Below are 19,445 nucleotides of genomic sequence, written 5' to 3'. Positions count from 1 at the left end.
CTCCCCTCTCTACCTCCCCTCTCTCCCACCCCCTCTCCCCTCTCTCCCCCTCCCGCTCTCTATCTCCCCCTCTCCCCCCCCCCCGCCTCTCTCCCCTCGCTGTGACGGCCTGCCCTTTGACCTGCGCCCTTTGCTCCCCGCGGCAGCTCTTGCAATGGCCGACCTGTCGGAGTTCGGAGCCGCTGCCCCGTTCCTGAGGAAGACGGAGAAGGAGAGACTTCAGGGCACCACTCGGGTCTTCGACATGAAGAAGGAGATCTTCGTGGCCGACCCAAGGAGGAGTACGTGAAGGCCAAGGTCCTGAGTCGCGAGGGGACAAAATCGTGGCGGAGACGGAAAGGGGCAAGGTAATGGCCGTCTCCTCCCTCACAGCCCAGGGCCACGCCCCAGTTCCGCCACCATTTCTCACTTTATGACCCGTTAAGAACATCAGAAATAGGAGCAGGAGTCGGCCATTCGGGCCCTCGAGCCTGCTCCGCCATTTAATACGACCATGGCTGATCCGATCATGGACTCAGCTCCACTTCCCCGCCCGCTCCCCATAACCCTTCACTCCCTTATCGCCCAAAAATCTGTCTATCTCCGCTTAAATATATTCAATGACCCAGCCTCCACAGCTCTCTGGGGCAGAGAATTCCACAGATTTACAACCCTCTGAGAGAAGAAATTCCTCCTCATCTCAGTTTTTAAATGGGTGGCCCCTTATTCTAAGACCATGCCCCCTAGTTCTAGTCTCCCCCATCAGTGGGAACATCCTCTCTGCATCCACCTTGTCGAGCCCCTCATAATCTTACACGTCTCAATAAGATCACCTCTCATTCTTCTGAACTCCAATGAGTAGAGGCCCAACCTCCTCAACCTTTCCTCATAAGACAACCCCCTCATCTCCGGAATCAACCGAGTGAACCTTCTCTGAACTGCCTCCAAAGCAAGTGTATCCTTCCGTAAATACGGAGACCAAAACTGCACGCAGTACTCCAGGTGTGGCCTCACCAATACCCTGTATAACTGGAGCAAGACTTCCCTGCTTTTATACTCCATCCCCTTTGCAATAAAGGCCAAGATACCATTGGCCTTCCTGATCACTTGCTGTACCTGCATACTAACCTTTTGTGTTTCATGCACAAGTAACCCCCAGGTCTCGCTGTACTGCGGCACTTTGCAATCTTTCACCATTTAAGCATCTGTTTTTACAATCTTGGCTAATTCATTGCAGCAAAGATGTCTAGAGATTTTCCTGAAGTAAATGTGGGTTTGTTTGTCGCTTGTTGCCTTGACCACACTCAGTACTGCCCCTCCGACAGTGCGGCACTCCCTCAGTACTGCCCCTCCGACAGCGCAGTACGGCGCTCCCTCAGTACTGCCCCTCCGACAGTGCGGCGCTCCCTCAGTACTGCCCCTCCGACAGTGCGGGGCTCCCTCAGTACTGCCCCTCCGACAGTGCGGGGCTCCCTCAGTACTGCCCCTCCGACAGTGCAGCACTCCCTCAGTACTGCCCCTCCGACAGCGCAGTACGGCGCTCCCTCAGTACTGCCCCTCCGACAGTGCGGGGCTCCCTCAGTAGTGCCCCTCCGACAGTACGGCGCTCCCTCAGTACTGCCCCTCCGACAGTACGGCGCTCCCTCAGTACTGCCCCTCCGACAGTGCGGGGCTCCCTCAGTACTGCCCCTCCCGAAGACGTCTTGTCTCTAATGGTGGCTGCCCTTTGACTCCACAGACGGTGACGACCAAGGATTGTGATGTTCACCCTCAGAACCCTCCCAAGTTCGATATGATCGAGGATATGGCCATGTTAACCTTCCTGCATGAACCGGCCGTGCTCTACAATCTCAAGGAGCGTTACGCGGCCTGGATGATCTACGTAAGTCTTCAACACTGTTCCCTCTGACGCTCCTCTCCCTCCCTCCCCCTCCCTCTGACCCTGCCCTCCCTCTAACCCTCCCCCTCTCTCTCCCTCTCCCTCTAACCCTACTCTCCCTCCAACCCCCCCCCTCTAACCCATACCCTCCCTCCAACCCCCTCCCTCTAACCCATACCCTCCCTCCATCCCCCTCCCTCTAATCCTCTCCCCCTCTCTCCCCCTTCCTCTGTCCCCCTCCTCTCCCACTCTCCTCCTCCCTCTAACCCTCCCGTCTCTCCTTCCCCCCTCCCTCTCACCCTCCCTCCCGCCATTACCCTCCATCTGAATCTCCCCTCCCTCCCTCCCCCTCTCTCTAACCCTTCCTCCCTGCCTTCCCCTCCTTCTGTCCCTCCCCTCCCTCTAACCCTACCCATCCTCCCTCTGACCGTCCCTCCCTCCCCCTCCGTCTAACCCTCCCCTCCCTCCTCCTCCCTCCAACCCTCCCGTCTCTCCTTCCCCTCCCTCTAACCCTCCCTCCCGCCATTACCCTCCATCTGAATCTCCCCTCCCTCCCTCCCCCTCTCTCTAACCCTTCCTCCCTGCCTTCCCCTCCTTCTGTCCCTCCCCTCCCTCTAACCCTACCCATCCTCCCTCTGACCGTCCCTCCCTCCCCCTCCGTCTAACCCTCCCTCCCTCCTCCTCCCTCTAACCCTCCCGTCTCTCCTTCCCCCTCCCTCTAACCCTCCCTCCCGCCATTACCCTCCATCTGAATCTCCCCTCCCTCCCTCCCCCTCTCTCTAACCCTTCCTCCCTGCCTTCCCCTCCTTCTGTCCCTCCCCTCCCTCTAACCCTACCCATCCTCCCTCTGACCGTCCCTCCCTCCCCCTCCGTCTAACCCTCCCCTCCCTCCTCCTCCCTCTGACCCTCCCCTCACCCCTCCTCCCTCTGACCCTCCCTTCCCTCTAACCCTACCCATCCTCCCTCTGACCATCCCTCCCTCCCCCTCCGTCTAACCCTCCCCTCCATCCTCCTCCCTCTGACCCTCCCCTCCCCCTCCTCCCTCTGACCCTCCCCTCCCCCCTCCTCCCTCTAACCCTCCCCTCCCGACTCCTCACTCTCACCCTTCCCCTCCCTCTGTCCCACTCCCCGTCTCCCTTCCCCCTCCCTCTGACCCTCACCCTCTCTCCCCCTCCCTCTGAACCTCCTCTCCCTCTGGCCCTCCCTCTAACCCTCCGCTCCCTCTGTCCCCCTCCCCTCCCTCCCCTCCCTCTGTCCCGCTCCCCTCCCCTCCCTCCAACCCTCCCTCGGTCCCTCTCCCTCCAACCGTACCCACCCCCCCCATCTCTCCCTCCCTCCATCTCCCACCTCCCTCCCCTCAACACACACGGAGTCGGTTCTTGACCAATTAACGTCTCTCTGATTCCCCTTGCACCCTGCCCCCGCAGACCTATTCCGGATTGTTCTGTGTGACGGTGAACCCCTACAAGATGCTCCCGGTCTACAGCGCCCATGTGGTGAACGCCTACCGGGGCAAGAAACGGCAAGAGGCCCCTCCTCACATCTTCTCCATCTCTGACAACGCCTATCAGTACATGCTGACAGGTACAGGGGAGGGGTGGGGTGGCTCGGGAGAGGCGGGGAGCCTGGGGGGAAGGGGTGATGTGGGCCGGTGGAAGGGGCAGGGGGGAGAGTGAGGGGGCAGTCATGAGAGTGTGGTCTAACCAAGGAAGATGGAGATCAGAACTGTGCACGGTGCTCCAAGTGTGGTCTAACCCAGGTATATGGAGACCAGAACTGTGCACAGTGCTCCAAGTGTGGTCTAACCCAGGTATATGGAGACCAGAACTGTGCACAGTGCTCCAAGTGTGGTCTAACCCAGGTATATGGAGACCAGAACTGTACACAGTGCTCCCAGTGTGGTCTAATCCAGGTATATGGAGATCAGAACTGTGCACAGTGCTCCAAGTGTGGTCTCACCCAGGTATATGGAGACCAGAACTGTGCACAGTGCTCCAAGTGAGGTCTAACCCAGGTATATGGAGACCAGAACTGTGCACAGTGCTCCAAGTGTGGTCTAACCAAGGTATATGGAGACCAGAACTGTACACAGTGCTCCAAGTGTGGTCTAACCAAGGTATATGGAGACCAGAACTGTACACAGTGCTCCCAGTGTGGTCTAATCCAGGTATATGGAGACCAGAACTGTGCACGGTGCTCCAAGTGTGGTCTAACCCAGGTATATGGAGACCAGAACTGTGCACGGTGCTCCAAGTGTGGTCTAACCCAGGTATATGGAGACCAGAACTGTACACAGTGCTCCCAGTGTGGTCTAATCCAGGTATATGGAGACCAGAACTGTGCACAGTGCTCCAAGTGTGGTCTCACCCAGGTATATGGAGACCAGAACTGTGCACAGTGCTCCAAGTGTGGTCTAACCCAAGTATATGGAGATCAGAACTGTACACAGTGCTCCCAGTGTGGTCTAACCCAGGTATATGGAGATCAGAACTGTACACAGTGCTCCCAGTGTGGTCTAACCCAGGTATATGGAGATCAGAACTGTACACAGTGATCCCAGTGTGGTCTAACCCAGGTATATGGAGATCAGAACTGTACACAGTGATCCCAGTGTGGTCTAACCCAGGTGATTCAATTTTCTGCATTAACACATTCAATTTCTTTCCCTACAGACCGAGAAAACCAATCTGTTTTGATCACGTGAGTAGCAATTATGATCCCCACTCTGTCTGGTAACTGGAGTGGCAGTTCTGCCTCAGTAGGTAGCAGCCCCTCACCTCCGAGTCAGGAGGTTGTGGGTTCAAGTCCCACTCCAGGGACTTGAGCACTAAAGTCTAGGCTGACACACCCAGTGCAGTACTGAGGGAGTGCCGCACTGTCGGAGGGGCAGTACTGAGGGAGCGCCGCACTGTCGGAGGGGCAGTACTGAGGGAGCGCCGCACTGTCGGAAGGGCAGTACTGAGGGAGCGCCGCACTGTCGGAGGGGCAGTACTGAGGGAGCGCCGCACTGTCGGAGGGGCAGTACTGAGGGAGTGCCGCACTGTCGGAGGGGCAGTACTGAGGGAGCCCCGTACTGTCGGAGGGGCGGTGCTGAGGGAGTGCCGCACTGTCAGAGGGGCAGTACTGAGGGAGTGCCGCACTGTCGGAGGGGCAGTACTGAGGGAGCCCCGTACTGTCGGAGGGGCGGTGCTGAGGGAGTGCCGCCCTGTCGGAGGGGCGGTACTGAGGGAGCGCCGCACTGTCGGAGGGGCAGTACTGAGGGAGCGCCGCACTGTCGGAGGGGCAGTACTGACGGAGTGCCGCACTGTCGGAGGGGCAGTACTGAGGGAGTGCCGCACTGTCGGAGGGGCAGTACTGAGGGAGTGCCGCACTGTCGGAGGGGCAGTACTGAGGGAGTGCCGCACTGTCGGAGGGGCAGTACTGAGGGAGTGCCGCACTGTCGGAGGGGCAGTACTGAGGGAGCGCCGCACTGTCGGAGGGGCAGTACTGAGGGAGCGCCGCACTGTCGGAGGGGCAGTACTGAGGGAGTGCCGCACTGTCGGAGGGGCAGTACTGAGGGATTGCCGCACTGTCGGACGGTGGATTATTGTGGACTGTAAAACATTTTTCATCTGCGGATGTTTGTGGGGAGTTTGCTGGTTTAAGAGGAGGGCTGTTGTGAGCTTTGTGTTTCACAGAATCAGAGACATTTACAGCACGGCAGGAGGCCATTCGGCCCATCGTGTCCTCTCCGGCCGACCAAGAGCTACCCGGCCTAATCCCACTTTCCCGCTCTGGGTCCGTAGCCCTGTGGGTTACGGCACTTCAGGGGCACATCCAAATGTGGTGAGGGTTTCTGCCTCTACCCCCCTTTCAGGCCGTGAGTTCCACCCCAGACCCCCACCACCCTCTGGGTGAAGACATTTCCCCTCAAATCCCCTCTAAACCTCCCCCCAATTACTTTCAATCTCTGCCCCCTGGTTGTTGACCCCTCTGCCCAGGGAAACAGGTCCGTCCTATCCACTCTATCCAGGCCCCTCATCATTTTATACACCTCAATCAGCTCTCCCCTCAGCCTCCTCTGTTCCAAGGAAAACAGACCCCAGCCCATCCAATCTTTCCTCATCGCTAAAATTCTCCAGTCCCGGCAACATCTCCTCTGTACCCTCTCCAGTGCAACATCCTGGTAAATCTCCTCTGTACCCTCTCCAGTGCAACATCCTGGTAAATCTCCTCTGTACCCTCTCCAGTGCAACATCCTGGTAAATCTCCTCTGTACCCTCTCCAGTGCAATCACATCCTTCCTGTAATGTGGTGACCAGAACTGTGCACGCAGTACTCCAGCAGACCTCCAAACAGTAGTAGTGATGTTGGGGAGGGCATCAAACATGAAATTAGGGGTGCGTGCAATAAAGGTGCAGCAGTTATAATGGGTGACTTTAATATGCACATAGATTGGGCTAACCAAACTGGAAGCAATACGGTGGAGGAGGATTTCCTGGAGTGCATAAGGGATGGTTTTTTAGACCAATATGTCGAGGAACCAACTACAGGGGAGGCCATCTTAGACTGGGTGTTATGTAATGAGAGAGGATTAATTAGCAATCTCGTTGTGCGAGGCCCCTTGGGGAAGAGTGACCATAATATGGTGGAATTCTGCATTAGGATGGAGAATGAAACAGTTAATTCAGAGACCATGGTCCAGAACTTAAAGAAGGCTAACTTTGAAGGTATGAGGCGTGAATTGGCTAGGATAGATTGGCGAATGATACTGAAGGGGTTGACCGTGGATGGGCAATGACAGACATTTAGAGACCGCATGGATGAACTACAACAATTGTACATTCCTGTCTGTCGTAAAAGTAAAAAAGGGAAGGTGGCTCAACCGTGGCTATCAAGGGAAATCAGGGATAGCATTAAAGCCAAGGAAGTGGCATACAAATTGGCCAGAAATAGCAGCGAACCTGGGGACTGGGAAAAATTTAGAACTCAGCAGAGGAGGACAAAGGGTTTGATTAGGGCAGGGAAAATGGAATACGAGAAGAAGCTTGCAGGGAACATTAAGACGGATTGCAAAAGTTTCTATAGATATGTAAAGAGAAAAAGGTTAGTAAAGACAAACGTAGGTCCCCTGCAGTCAGAATCAGGGGAAGTCATAACGGGGAACAAAGAAATGGCGGACCAATTGAACAAGTACTTTGGTTCGGTATTCACTGAGGAGGACACAAACAACCTTCCGGATATAAAAGGGGTCGGAGGGTCTAGTAAGGAGGAGGAACTGAGGGAAATCCTTATTAGTCGGGAAATTGTGTTGGGGAAATTGATGGGATTGAAGGCCGATAAATCCCCAGGGCCTGATGGACTGCATCCCAGAGTACTTAAGGAGGTGGCCTTGGAAATAGCGGATGCATTGACAGTCATTTTCCAACATTCCATTGACTCTGGATCAGTTCCTATGGAGTGGAGGGTAGCCAATGTAACCCCACTTTTAAAAAAGGAGGGAGAGAGAAAACAGGGAATTACAGACCGGTCAGCCTGACATCGGTAGTGGGTAAAATGATGGAATCAATTATTAAGGATGTCATCGCAGTGCATTTGGAAAGAGGTAATATGATAGGTCCAAGTCAGCATGGATTTGTGAAAGGGAAATCATGCTTGACAAATCTTCTGGAATTTTTTGAGGATGTTTCCAGTAGAGTGGACAAGGGAGAACCAGTTGATGTGGTATATTTGGACATTCAGAAGGCTTTCGACAAGGTCCCACACAAGAGATTAATGTGCAAAGTTAAAGCACATGGGATTGGGGGTAGTGTGCTGACATGGATTGAGAACTGGTTGTCAGACAGGAAGCAAAGAGTAGGAGTAAATGGGTACTTTTCAGAATGGCAGGCAGTGACTAGTGGGGTACCGCAAGGTTCTGTGCTGGGGCCCCAGCTGTTTACACTGTACATTAATGATTTAGACGAGGGGATTAAATGTAGTATCTCCAAATTTGCGGATGACACTAAGTTGGGTGGCAGTGTGAGCTGCAAGGAGGATTCTATGAGGCTGCAGAGCGACTTGGATAGGTTAGGTGAGTGGGCAAATGCATGGCAGATGAAGTATAATGTGGATAAATGTGAGGTTATCCACTTTGGTGGTAAAAACAGAGAGACAGACTATTATCTGAATGGTGACAGATTAGGAAAAGGGCAGGTGCAAAGAGACCTGGGTGTCATGGTACATCAGTCATTGAAGGTTGGCATGCAGGTACAGCAGGCGGTTAAGAAAGCAAATGGCATGTTGGCCTTCATAGCGAGGGGATTTGAGTACAAGGGCAGGGAGGTGTTGCTACAATTGTACAGGGCCTTGGTGAGGCCACACCTGGAGTATTGTGTACAGTTTTGGTCTCCTAACCTGAGGAAGGACATTCTTGCTATTGAGGGAGTGCAGCGAAGGTTCACCAGACTGATTACCGGGATGGCGGGACTGACCTATCAAGAAAGACTGGATCAACTGGGCTTGTATTCACTGGAGTTCAGAAGAATGAGAGGGGACCTCATAGAAACGTTTAAAATTCTGACGGGGTTAGACAGGTTAGATGCAGGAAGAATGTTCCCAATGTTGGGGAAGTCCAGAACCAGGGGACACAGTCTGAGGATAAGGGGGAAGCCATTTAGGACCGAGATGAGGAGGAATTTCTTCACCCAGAGAGTGGTGAACCTGTGGAATTCTCTACCACAGAAAGTTGTTGAGGCCAATTCACTAAATATATTCAAAAAGGAGTTAGATGAAGTCCTTACTACTAGGGGAATCAAGGGGTATGGTGAGAAAGCAGGAAGTGGGTACTGAAGTTGCATGTTCAGCCATGAACTCATTGAATGGTGGTGCAGGCTCGAAGGGCCGAATGGCCTACTCCTGCACCTATTTTCTATGTTTCTATGTTTCTATGTCTCGGCTAATAAAGGCAAGTATTCCGTATGCCTTCTTAACCACCTTATCCACCTGGCCTGCTACATTCAGGGATCTGTGGACCTGCACTCCCACGTCCCTTTGTTACATAAGAAATAGGAGCAGTAGTCGGCCATTCGGCCCCTCGAGCCTGCTCCGCCATTTAATACGATCATGGCTGATCCGATCATGGACTCAGCTCCACTTCCCCGCCCGCTCCCCAAAACCCTTCACTTCCTTATCACTCAAAAATCTGTCTATCTCCGCCTTAAATATATTCAATGACCCAGCCTCCACAGCTCTCTGGGGCAGAGAATTCCACAGATTTACAACCCTCCGAGAGAAGAAATTCCTCCTCATCTCAGTTTTAAATGGGCGGCCCCTTATTCTAAGACCATGCCCCCTAGTTCTAGTCTCCCCCATCAGTGGGAACATCCTCTCTGCATCCACCTTGTCGAGCCCCCCTCATAATCTGATACGTTTCGATAAGATCACCTCTCATTCTTCTGAATTCCAATGAGTAGAGGCCCAACCTCCTCAACCTTTCCTCATAAGTCAACCCCCTCATCCCCAGAATCAACCGAGTGAACCTTCTCTGAACTGCCTCCAAAGCAAGTATATCCTTCCTTAAATACGGAGACCAAAACTGCACGCAGTACTCCAGGTGTGGCCTCACCAATGCCCTGTATAACGCTCCACTTCTCGGTGTCCGACCATTTGATGTGTGTTCCATTTGCCTTGTTCGACCACCCGAGGTGCAGTTAGCTTAGTTTGGCCCACTGACCCACCAGAGAAAGTTTTGCCCGGCCACGATACCCAAGATGCGGGGGCGGGGGCTGTAAGATTACCGGACTTGCCCGTTGGAGTTGGCACAGCCGAACTCGTAGCCCCGGTCGTCGGAGTCGGCCGGCGATTTAAAACAAAAATGGTGTCCGCGGCGCGGCCCGCCCTCCCCTTTAAGAGCCTGCGAGGCGCACATGCACACAGACAGCAATTCAACGCGGGGCAATTTCCCGCGGGGAGGAGTGGGGGAATGGCTTGGAGATCGGCATGTGGGGGCAGCAACACGGACAGCGTAGGAGACCTGTTCCCGCCGATCCCGTCACAGGGCGTCAATTCCCGTCATGTCGGCCCCTCCGGCCTCCCCCGTGGTCAGTGAGGCGGTAATGGACCTTAAGCACGGGGGCAATTTTGGGCCGCAATCGGTCTAAGGACGTGGCCCTAGAAATAGTGAATGCATTGGTGATCATTTTCCAACATTCTATCGACTCTGGATGGGTTCCTATGGACTGGAGGGTAGCTAATGTAACACCACTTTTTAAAAAAGGAGGGAGAGAGAAAGCAGGTAATTATAGACCGGTCAGCCTGACATCAGTAGTGGGGAAAATGTTGGAATCAATTATTAAAGATGAAATAGCAGCGCATTTGGAAAGCAGTGACAGGATCGGTCCAAGTCAGCATGGATTTATGAAAGGGAAATCATGCTTGACAAACCTTCTGGAATTTTTTGGGGATGTAACTAGTAGAGTGGACAAGGGAGAACCAGTGGATGTGGTGTATTTGGACTTTCAAAAGGCTTTTGACAAGGTCCCACACAAGAGATTGGTGTGCAAAATTAAAGCACATGGTATTGAGGGTAATATATTGATGTGGATAGAGAACTGGTTGGCAGACAGGAAGCAGAGAGTCGGGATAAACAGGTCCTTTTCAGAACGGCAGGCAGTGACTAGTGGGGTGCCGCAGGGCTCAGTGCTGGGACCCCAGCTATTTACAATATACATTAATGATTTAGATGAAGGAATTGAGTGTAATATCTCCAAGTTTGCAGATGACACTAAGCTGGGTGGCGGTGTGAGCTGTGAGGAGGATGCTAAGAGGCTGCAGGGTGACTTGGACAGGTTAGGTGAGTGGGCAAATGCATGGCAGATGCAGTATAATGTGGATAAATGTGAGGTTATCCACTTTGGGGGCAAAAACAGGAAGGCAGAATATTATCTGAATGGCGGCAGATTAGGAAAAGGGGAGGTGCAACGAGACCTGGGTGTCATGGTACATCAGTCATTGAAAGTTGGCATGCAGGTACAGCAGGCGGTGAAGAAAGCAAATGGCATGTTGGCCTTCATAGCGAGGGGATTTGAGTATAGGAGCAGGGAGGTCTTACTGCAGTTGTACAGGGCCTTGGTGAGGCCTCACCTGGAATATTGTGTTCAGTTTTGGTCTCCTAATCTGAGGAAGGACATTCTTGCTATTGAGGGAGTGCAGCGAAGGTTCACCAGACTGATTCCTGGGATGGCAGGACTGACATATGAGGAGAGACTGGATCTACTAGGCCTGTATTCACTGGAGTTTAGAAGGATGAGAGGGGATCTCATAGAAACATATAAAATTCTGACGGGACTGGACAGGTTAGATGCAGGAAGAATGTTCCCGATGTTGGGGAAGCCCAGAACCAGGGGACACAGTCTAAGGATAAGGGGTAAGCCATTTAGGACCGAGATGAGGAGAAACTTCTTCACTCAGAGAGTGGTGAACCTGTGGAATTCTCTACCACAGAGAGTTGTTGGGGCCAGTTCGTTGGATATATTCAAGAGGGAGTTAGATGTGGCCCTTACGGCTAAAGGGATCAAGGGGTATGGAGAGAAAGCAGGAAAGGGGTACTGAGGGAATGATCAGCCATGATCGTATTGAATGGTGGTGCAGGCTCGAAGGGCCGAATGGCCTACTCCTGCACCTATTTTCTATGTTTCTATGTTTTCATTACTGCCTTCCCGTGCATTGTAGCCTAGTGGACTGCTCCCTCTAGTGGGCTACTGATGTAATAACAACAGGTAATGTGCGCACACAGTTCTGTGGGCGGCCATCTTTGCGAGTGCATTTGTTTGTGTGTCTCGAGACGTCACACCACTTGACGCAGATTTCTTTGTCCAATATTTTCCCAGAGGTGAGTCGGGAGCTGGCAAAACCGTGAATACGAAGCGGGTAATCCAATACTTGGCAAGTATCGCTGCAGTTGGGAGCAAAAAGGAGGGACCCCCATCAGGAAAGGTAATTCCCCACCACTTTGTCCCACTGTCGGAGGGGCAGTACCGAGGGAGTGCCGCACTGTCGGAGGGGCAGTACTGAGGGAGCGCCGCACTGTCGGAGGGGCAGTACTGAGGGAGTGCCGCACTGTCGGAGGGGCAGTACTGAGAGAGCGCCGCACTGTCGGAGGGTCAGTACTGAGAGAGCGCCGCACTGTCGGAGGGGCAGTACTGAGGGAGCGCCGCACTGTCGGAGGGGCAGTACTGAGGGAGCCCCGCACTGTCGGAGGGGCAGTACTGAGAGAGCGCCGCACTGTCGGAGGGGCAGTACTGAGGGAGTGCTGTAATTTTGATCAGAGGGTAGGGGTGAGAGAGTGTCAGAGGGTAGGGGTGAGAGAGGTTCAGAGGTTAAGGGTGAAAGAGGGTCAGAGGGTAGGGGTAAGAGAGGGTCAGAGGTTAAGGGTGAAAGAGGGTCAGAGGGTAGGGGTGAGAGAGGTTCAGAGGTTAAGGGTGAGAGAGGGTCAGAGGATAGGGTTGAGAGAGGGTCAGAGGTTAAGGGTGAGAGAGGGTCTGAGGGTAGGGGTGAGAGAGGTTCAGAGGGCAGGGGTGAGAGAGGGTCAGAGGTTAACGGTGAGAGAGGGTCAGACGGTAGGGGTGAGAGAGGGTCAAAGGGTAGGAGTGAGAGAGGTTCAGAGGGCAGGGGTGAGAGAGGGTCAAAGGGTAGGAGTGAGAGCGGGTCAGAGGGCAGGGGTGAGAAGGGGAGGCGTCCCCGATCGATGGACAATCGCCTGACCTCTGACCTTCTCCTTCCCTCCCCAGGAAACCCTGGAGGACCAAATCATCCAGGCTAATCCCGCCCTGGAGGCATTCGGGAATGCCAAGACCCTCCGGAACGACAACTCCTCTCGCTTTGTGAGTACGGCAAGAGCCCAGGCCCTCGCTCCCTTCCCCTTGTGGGCACCACTCCCAGCTTCTACCCTCCCCTCCCCCAGGCCCCTGCTCCCCCCACACGCCGAGTATGGACCATTTCCAGCTTTGCATCGTCAGCAAACCTGGCGACGTTACACTCGGTCCCTTCATCCAGGTCGTTAATATAGATTGTAAATAGTTGGGGCCCCAACACTGATCCCTGCGGCACCCCACTAGTTACTGGTTGCCAACCCGAGAATGAACCATTTATCCCGACTCTCTGTTCTCTGTTAGTTCGCCAATCCTCTATCCATGCTAATATATTACCCCCAACCCCGTGAACTTTTATCTTGTGCAGTCACCTTTTATGTGGCACCTTGTCAAATGCCGTCTGGAAATCCAAATACACCACATCCACTGGTTCCCCCTTTATCCACCCTGTTCGTTACATCCTCAAAAAACTCCAGCAAATTTGTCAAACATGACTTTTCTATGTTTCTATGTTACATTTGCAGTTTTCCAATCCACTGGGACCTCCCCAGAATCCAGGGAATTTTGGCGATTACAACCAATGCATCCACTATCTCTGCAGCCACTTCTTTTAAGGACCCCAGGATAGAAACATAGAAAATAGGTGCAGGAGTAGGCTATTCGGCCCTTCGAGCCTGCACCACCATTCAATAAGATCATGGCTGATCATTCCCTCAGTACCCCTTTCCTGCTTTCTCTCCATACCCCTTGATCCCTTTAGCCGTAAGGGCCACATCTAACTCCCTCTTGAATATATCTAATGAACTGGCCTCAACAACTCTCTGTGGTAGAGAATTCCACAGGTTCACAACTCTCTGGGTGAAGAAGTTTCTCCTCATCTCGGTCCTAAATGGCTTACCCCTCATCCTTAGACTGTGTCCCCTGGTTCTGGACTTCCCCAACATCGGGAACATACTTCCTGCATCTAACCTGTCCAGTCCCGTCAGAATTTTATATGTTTCTATGAGATCCCCTCTCACTCTTCTAAACTCCAGTGAATATAAGCCCAGTCGATCCAGTCTTTCTTCATATGTCAGTCCTGCCATCCCGGGAATCAGTCTGGTGAACCTTCGCTGTACTCCCTCAATAGCAAGAATGTCCTTCCTCAGATTAGGAGACCAAAACTGTACACAATATTCCAGGTGTGGCCTCACCAAGGCCCTGTACAACTGCAGTAAGACCTCCCTGCCCCTGTACTCAAATCCTCTCACTATGAAGGCCAACATACCATTTGCCTTCTTCACCGCCTGCTGTACCTGCATGCCAACCTTCAATGACTGATGTACCATGACACCCAGGTCTCGTTGCACCTCCCCTTTTCCTAATCTGTCACCATTCAGATAATTATCTGCCTTCCTGTTTTTGCCACCAGAGTGGATAACCTCACATTTATCCACATTATACTGCATCTGCCGTATAATACATTTGCCCACTCACCTAACCTGTCCAAGTCAGCCTGCAGCCTCTTAGCATCCTCCTCACAGCTCACACCGCCATCCAGCTTAGTGTCATCTGCAAACTTGGAGATATTACATTCAATTCCTTCGTCTAAATCATTAATGTAAATTGTAAATAGCTGGGGTCCCAGCACTGAGCCCTGCGGTACCCCACTAGTCACTGCCTGTCATTCTGAAAAGGACCCGTTTATCCCGACTCTCTGCTTCCTGTCTGCCAACCAGTTCTCTATCCACATCAGTACATTACCCCCAATACCATGTGCTTTAATTTTACACACCAATCTCTTATGTGGGACCTTGTCAAAAACCTTTTGAAAGTCCAAATATACCACATCCACTGGTTCTCCCTTGTCCACTCTACTAGTTACATCCTCAAAAAATTCTAGAACATTTGTCAGGCATGATTTCCCTTTCATAAATCCATGCTGACTTGGACCAATCCTGTCGCTGCTTTCCAAATGCGCTGCTATTTCATCTTTAATAATTGATTCCAACATTTTCCCCACCATTGATGTCAGGCTAACCGGTCTATAATTACCCGTTTTCTCTCTCCCTCCTTTTAAAAAAAGTGGTGTTACATTCGCTACCCTCCAGTCCGTAGGAACTGATCCAGAGTCAATAGACTGTTGGAAAATGATCACCAATGCATCCACTATTTCTAGGGCCACTTCCTTAAGTACTCTGGGATGCAGACTATCAGGCCCCGGGGATTTAGCGGCCTTGAGTCCCATCAATTTCCCTAACACCATTTCCTGACTAATAAGGATTTCCTTCAGTTCCTCCTTCTCGCCAAACCCTCGGTCCCCAAGTATTTCCGGGAGGTTCGTGTCTTCTGCAAACTTGGAGATATTACATTTAATTCCCTCGTCTAAATCATTAATATATATATAACTCCTTATCCTTGATGCCCTGTTATCCAAACATGTGCATTTGCTCGGGTTCCTTTGCAATCCTGGTTTCTTGCAGACGTGTCGTCTCTGGGGTGAACTGTTTTATGCCCAGCAGCCAATCAACTCTTCGGATAGATAGAGGCCCAGAAATTTCTCTCGCGGGTCTTCCCTCGGGTGAAGCACCGTAGAATAGAAATAAAATACGCACTTACCTGAACCTGCGAGGTCCGCTGGAGATCCCGGGCGGGGTGGCCTCTTGTGACTGTGCGTTGTAGCGTGTGCAAGTCAGGACGTCCGCAGGAGTCACGTGATCCCGGACACCCAATCACAGCAAAGTATTTTCTCATTCATAGTAATAGTTGTTTCGTAACATAGAAACATAGAAAATAGGTGCAGGAGCAGGCCATTCGGCCCTTCGAGCCTGCACCGCCATTCAATGGGTTCATGGCTGAACATGCAACTTCAGTACCCCCTTCCTGCTTTCTCGCCATACCCCTTGATCCCCCGAGTAGTAAGGACTACATCTAACTCCTTTTTGAATATATTCAGTGAACTGGCCTCAACAACTTCCTGTGGTAGAGAATTCCACAGGTTCACCACTCTCTGGGTGAAGAAGTTTCTCCTCATCTCGGTCCTAAATGGCCTACCCCTTATCCTTAGACTGTGACCCCTGGTTCTGGACTTCCCCAACATCGGGAACATTCTTCCTGCATCTAACCTGTCCAGTCCCGTCGGAATTTTAAACGTTTCTATGAGGTCCCCTCTCATTCTTCTGAACTCCAGTGAATACAAGCCCAGTCGATCCAGTTCTTTCTTGATAGGTCAGTCCTGCCATCCCGGGAATCAGTCTGGTGAACCTTCGCTGCACTCCCTCAATAGCAAGAATGTCCTTCCTCAAGTTAGAAGACCAAAACTGTACACAATATTCCAGGTGTGGCCTCACCAAGGCCCTGTACAACTGTAGTAACACCTCCCTGCTCCTATACTCAAATCCCCTCGCTATGAAGGCCAACATGCCATTTGCCTTCTTCACCGCCTGCTGTACCTGCATGCCAACTTTCAATGACTGATGTACCATGACACCCAGGTCTCGTTGCACCTCCCCTTTTCCTAATCTGTCACCATTCAGATAATAGTCTGTCTCTCTGTTTTTACCACCAAAGTGGATAACCTCACATTTATCCACATTATACTTCATCTGCCATGCATTTGCCCACTCACCTAACCTGTCCAAGTCAGCCTGCAGCCTCATAGCATCCTCCTCGCAGCTCACACTGCCACCCAACTTAGTGTCATCCGCAAATTTGGAGATACTGCATTTAATCCCCTCGTCTAAATCATTAATGTACAATGTAAACAGCTGGGGCCCCAGCACAGAACCCTGCGGTACCCCACTAGTCGCTGCCTGTCATAAGTTATGAGCCTTCTATTAATATGAATGATAAACAGCTGAAAAAACACACGACACAGAACATTTGAAAAAGCACCTCACATAAGGACATTAATAGAAATTAAAGTTGTTGTACATGTTTTCTAAAGAAAAAAAAGGTGCCAAATTTAAAAAAAATTCGGGTTAGTGTTTAAAATAACCTTACCTGAGTGGGCAGGATTTTAACCCAAATATGTCTTTTTAAATTTTATTTTAATCATGTTTCTGATACGTTTCTAAACGCTCGCGCCTGTAACCGTGGGCTATGCGCCCGCTTCTGTCAGGCGCGAGAGTTCTCAGGACATTTGCCGGGCAAGCTATGGGCCAATCCCGCAACCTTGCCCGTGCGAATGACCTCGCTCCCGATCTGCGTGTGGTCCGTCGAGCTCCAGCGTGACAGATGGGAAAAGCCGCTTTTCAGCCGCGTGCGCGGTGCGTCGCGCAGAAAACCGGCTTTGCCGATGCCTTCCCGGGTCCGGAGAAACTTCGCACGGGTCCGAGGACGTGGGAATTTCCACGGCATTATCAATCTCTTTGTCGGTAGGCATAGTCCTTGATCACGGAGCTGGCTTTCAATGAGTGATAATTCATCACTTGCCCCAGGCTGGTGCCGTTTCACCTCCCAGGTAGAATCATCGAAAATAGGTGCAGGGACAGGCTATTCGGCCCTTCGAGCCTGCACCACCATTCAATAAGATCATGGCTGATCATTCCCTCAGTACCCCTTTCCTGCTTTCTCTCCATACCCCTTGATCCCTTTAGCCGTAAGGGCCACATCTAACTCCCTTTTAAATATATCCAATGAACTGGCCTCAACAACTTTCTGTGGTAGAGAATTCCACAGGTTCACAACTCTCTGGGTGAAGAAGTTTCTCCTCATCTCGGTCCTAAATGGCTTACCACTTATCCTTAGACTGTGACCCCTGGTTCTGGACTTCCCCAACATCGGGAACATTCTTCCTGCATCTAACCTGTCCAGTCCCGTCAGAATTTTATATGTTTCTATGAGATCCCCTCTCATTCTTCTAAATTCCAGTGAATATAAGCCCAGTCGATCCAGTCTCTCCTCCATATGTCAGTCCTGCCATCCCTGGAATCAGTCTGGTGAACCTTCGCTGCACTCTCTCAATAGCAAGAACGTCCTTCCTCAGATTAGGAGACCAAAACTGAACACAATATTCCAGGTGAGGCCTCACCAAGGCCCTGTACAACTGCAGTAAGACCTCCCTGCTCCTATACTCAAATCCTCTCGCTATGAAGGCCAACATACCATTGGCCTTCTTCACCGCCTGCTGTACCTGCATGCCAACTTTCAATGACTGATGTACCATGACACCCAGGTCTCGTTGCACCTCCCCTTTTCCTAATCTGTCGCCATTCAGATAATATTCTGCCTTCCTGTTTTTGCCACCAGAGTGGATAACCTCACATTTATCCACATTATACTGCATCTGCCATGCATTTGCCCACTCACCAAACCTGTCCAAGTCACCCTGCAGCCTCTTAGCATCCTCCTCACAGCTCACACCGCCACCCAGCTTAGTGTCATCTGCAAACTTGGAAATATTACATTCAATTCCTTCATCTAAATCATTAATGTATATTGTAAATAGCTGGGGTCCCAGCACTGAATCCTGCGGCACTCCACTAGTCACTGCCTGCCATTCTGCAAAGGACCCGTTTATCCCGACTCTCTGCTTCCTGTCTGCCAACCAGTTCTCTATCCACGTCAGTACATTACCCCCAATACCATGTGCTTTAATTGTGCACACCAATCTCTTGTGTGGGACCTTGTCAAAAGCCTTTTGAAAGTCCAAATACACCACATCCACTGGTTCCCCCTTGTCCACTCGACTAGTTACAGCCTCAAAAAATTCCAGAAGATTTGTCAAGCATGATTTCCCTTTCATAAATCGTTGCTGACTGGGACCATTCAACTTCAGTACCCCTTTCCTGCTTTCTCTCCATACCCCTTGATCCCTTTGGCCGTAAGGGCCATATCTAACTCCCTTTTGAATATATCTAACGAACTGGCCTCAACAACTTTCTGTGGTAGAGAATTCCACAGGTTCACCACTCTCTGAGTGAAGAAGTTTCTCCTCATCTCGGTCCTAAATGGCTTACCCCTTATCCTTAGACTGTGACCCCTGGTTCTGGACTTCCCCAACATCGGGAACATTCTTCCTGCATCTAACCTGTCCAGTCCCGTTAGTGCAAAGGTTTTGACTTTAAAAGGGTTTGTTTGTGGCCTCTTCCTGTGCCTTGTTCCACGAGAAATCGCTGTGACCTTGCACCTGATTCACTTCCCATCCCGACGTCTTCTTTTCCAGGGAAAGTTCATCCGCATTCACTTCGCAGCAACTGGGAAGCTGGCCTCCGCTGATATTGAGACCTGTAAGTGACGGACAAAGTTCTGTTCGAAGTTATATTTTCATCGTCCTGATGTGCGACGCTCCGCCAACTAACTCAGATCCCTTCTTTCCCCAAATGCAGATCTCCTGGAGAAGTCCAGGGTCATCTTCCAGCTCAGGTCTGAGAGGAATTATCATATCTTCTACCAGATCCTCTCCATGAAAAAACCCGAACTACTGGGTACGTCCGACATTGGTCTCATCGTCCTCTGTCCCCACCTCTCTCAACCCCACCTCCCTCAATCCCACCTCACTCAATCCTACCTCCCTCAACCCCACCTCCCTCAATCCCACCTCCCGCAATCCCACCTCACTCAATCCCACCTCCCTCAACCCCACCTCACTCAATCCCACCTCCCTCAACCCCACCTCACTCAATCCTACCTCCCTCAATCCCACCTCACTCAATCCCACCTCCCTCAACCCCACCTCACTCAATCCCACCTCACTCAATCCCACCTCCCTCAACCCCACCTCACTCAATCCCACCTCACTCAATCCCACCTCCCTCAACCCCACCTCACTCAATCCC

The 19,445-nt window shown here is 51.8% G+C and overlaps 1 protein-coding gene across 1 annotated transcript in view; it reads left to right on the top strand.

Moving 5' to 3' along the window:
* Positions 1 to 146: 146 nt before the first annotated feature.
* LOC139258431 (myosin-7-like) overlaps positions 147 to 19,445 on the top strand; it is a gene marked incomplete at both ends in the record, with an annotated part of 135,436 nt that continues 116,137 nt past the window's right edge. The window contains 10 exon segments of the mRNA XM_070874781.1: positions 147 to 269; positions 272 to 313; positions 316 to 347; positions 1,718 to 1,861; positions 3,286 to 3,442; positions 4,531 to 4,558; positions 11,707 to 11,830; positions 12,607 to 12,699; positions 18,833 to 18,896; positions 18,996 to 19,094. Coding sequence (XP_070730882.1) covers positions 147 to 269; positions 272 to 313; positions 316 to 347; positions 1,718 to 1,861; positions 3,286 to 3,442; positions 4,531 to 4,558; positions 11,707 to 11,830; positions 12,607 to 12,699; positions 18,833 to 18,896; positions 18,996 to 19,094 — 906 coding nt within the window.

This window comes from Pristiophorus japonicus, unplaced genomic scaffold (genome assembly GCF_044704955.1).
Source record: "Pristiophorus japonicus isolate sPriJap1 unplaced genomic scaffold, sPriJap1.hap1 HAP1_SCAFFOLD_981, whole genome shotgun sequence".
Lineage (NCBI taxonomy): Eukaryota > Metazoa > Chordata > Chondrichthyes > Pristiophoridae > Pristiophorus > Pristiophorus japonicus.
The sequence above is the reverse complement of the archived record's forward strand: the minus strand, read 5'-3'. Positions and strand labels throughout refer to the sequence as shown.